A 1,896-nucleotide genomic window follows, 5' to 3' on the forward strand; every position below is an offset into this window, starting at 1 on the left:
AGTACGAGAACCGGTATTGTTCGCAAACTCACATGCAACCCCTATAAAGTCCCGCATACCCGAGTTTTGAGTGTATAAACCCTCATGTTTTTCCGCTCCATTTTCCGACAAACTTTCTCACACTTATCTAGTCCTTTGAAGGCCTCACCTAGTTTACGATATCAATTGAATTACAGAGCAATGGTGAAACTTCACCCTTTAGGACAAAAATGGGGACCGCTAATCAGCTTTGATAGTCTACCTCTGGTCAGAAAATCACCGATTGGTGTACTCCAGTGTGGTTTCCCTCCACAGGTTGGTTGATCACTACTACTGAACAACAAGGACTCTAAACGTGGGGAATTCAATCGCAAGCCCGTAAGTTCCTCCGTTCGAGCAAAAACCAATTCTGACAATCTCCTCCAGTCAACTTTCTGCGACCTGGTTTCTCGTGAGCCCAATGCCAAATTCCCTCCTGAGAGAGGTCGCTACCACCTCTATGTTAGCTATGCCTGCCCATGGGGTCGGTCACTTTATCCGATATGAAACGCTTGTACTAACAACCCTCAGCACACCGAACCCTCATCACCCGCGAGCTCAAGGGCCTACAAGACATAATTGGTGTTAGCGTAGTGCACTGGCACTTGGGAGAGAATGGCTGGCGTTTCGGTACCACCGAGGAGGCCGGCGAGTATCCAGAGGTGGCTGTTGGTCCGGAAGCAAACACTGGGGCGTCATTCCTGAGGGATATCTACTTCAAGGCCCAGCCAGATTATGATGGTCGCTACACGGTGCCTACGTTTTGGGATAAGAAGAATAACACTATCGTTTCCAACGAGAGTAGCGAGATAATCAGGTTTTTATATACGGAGTTTGATGACCTTGTTGATGAGAGCAAGAAGGGAATTACGTATTATCCTGAGGATCTTCGGAAGGAGATCGATGAGCTGAATGAGTGGATTTATGCTACCGTGAATAACGGGGTTTATAAAGCTGGGTTTGCGACGTAAGTGATCTCTGCCGGAAGTGAGTGTGTGGGCCATGGCTACTAACAACTTGATAGCAAACAAGAAGCCTACGAAGTCGCCGTCACAAAGCTCTTTGAATCTCTCGACCGTATTGAGAAGATTCTCAAGGACTCGGATGGGCCATATCTTCTTGGGAAGGTTCTCACAGAGGCAGATATCCGCTTGTACCCTACCATTGCCCGCTTTGACCCAGTATATGTCCAGCATTTCAAGTGCAATCTTCGAATGATAAGGCATGAGTACGAAACCCTTCCCCTACCACACCAGATACCCGTGGGGTCATGAATGGGCTTATTCTTGTGTCATAGTTACCCCGCAATCGAGAAGTGGATGAAGCATCTCTATTACGACATTCCGGGATTTAAGGAGACGACAAACTTTGAACACATCAAGAAGGTAAAAAAATTAACCCTTAGGGAGCGATATACGATTTAGCTCGTTAACGAATTCGATAGCATTACACCAAGTCGCATAGCCAGATTAACCCCAAGGGGATCACGCCTCTCGGTCCAGCTCCGGATATCATGCCGAGGGATGCTTAGTGGCGAGTTTTTAATCCGCTCATGTGTTGGGGGTTCGCAAGTGTTCATTGATGCAGTAGCTTATCCAATACCGGTATCGAAAGCGGACTATTCGTCGATATTTCTATAATCTGAAATTTACCTGCACACTTACCCAATGTACTCTACTTTCATCGGAATAAAAGTGAACTTTACCGATCCCCTTGTGCACTCACCTAGTACCGCCCAGATATTCGTGATGTGTTTAGGACAATCCAACCTTGTACCCTACCTACGTGCCATGCAACCCTCGCTACTGTATATGAGCTGGAAGCAATCATGGATAGATGTGTTCGGCCACAGAACGATGAAAATTTCGCATCCCGTCC

The 1,896-nt window shown here is 46.9% G+C and overlaps 1 protein-coding gene; it reads left to right on the forward strand.

The window, feature by feature from the left end:
• Positions 1-84: 84 nt before the first annotated feature.
• On the forward strand, positions 85-1,689 carry GSTUM_00004090001 (uncharacterized protein; the record flags this gene model as incomplete). XM_002835234.2 has 8 exons in its annotated part: positions 85-183; positions 237-275; positions 325-357; positions 406-502; positions 550-985; positions 1,043-1,246; positions 1,316-1,403; positions 1,463-1,689. 8 exons carry the CDS (start codon positions 85-87, stop codon positions 1,547-1,549), a joined length of 1,083 nt encoding a protein of 360 aa, XP_002835280.1. The 3' UTR covers positions 1,550-1,689.
• Positions 1,690-1,896: the final 207 nt, after the last annotated feature.

Source organism: Tuber melanosporum, assembly GCF_000151645.1.
Source record: "Tuber melanosporum whole genome shotgun sequence assembly, scaffold_1, strain Mel28".
Taxonomy (NCBI): domain Eukaryota; kingdom Fungi; phylum Ascomycota; class Pezizomycetes; order Pezizales; family Tuberaceae; genus Tuber; species Tuber melanosporum.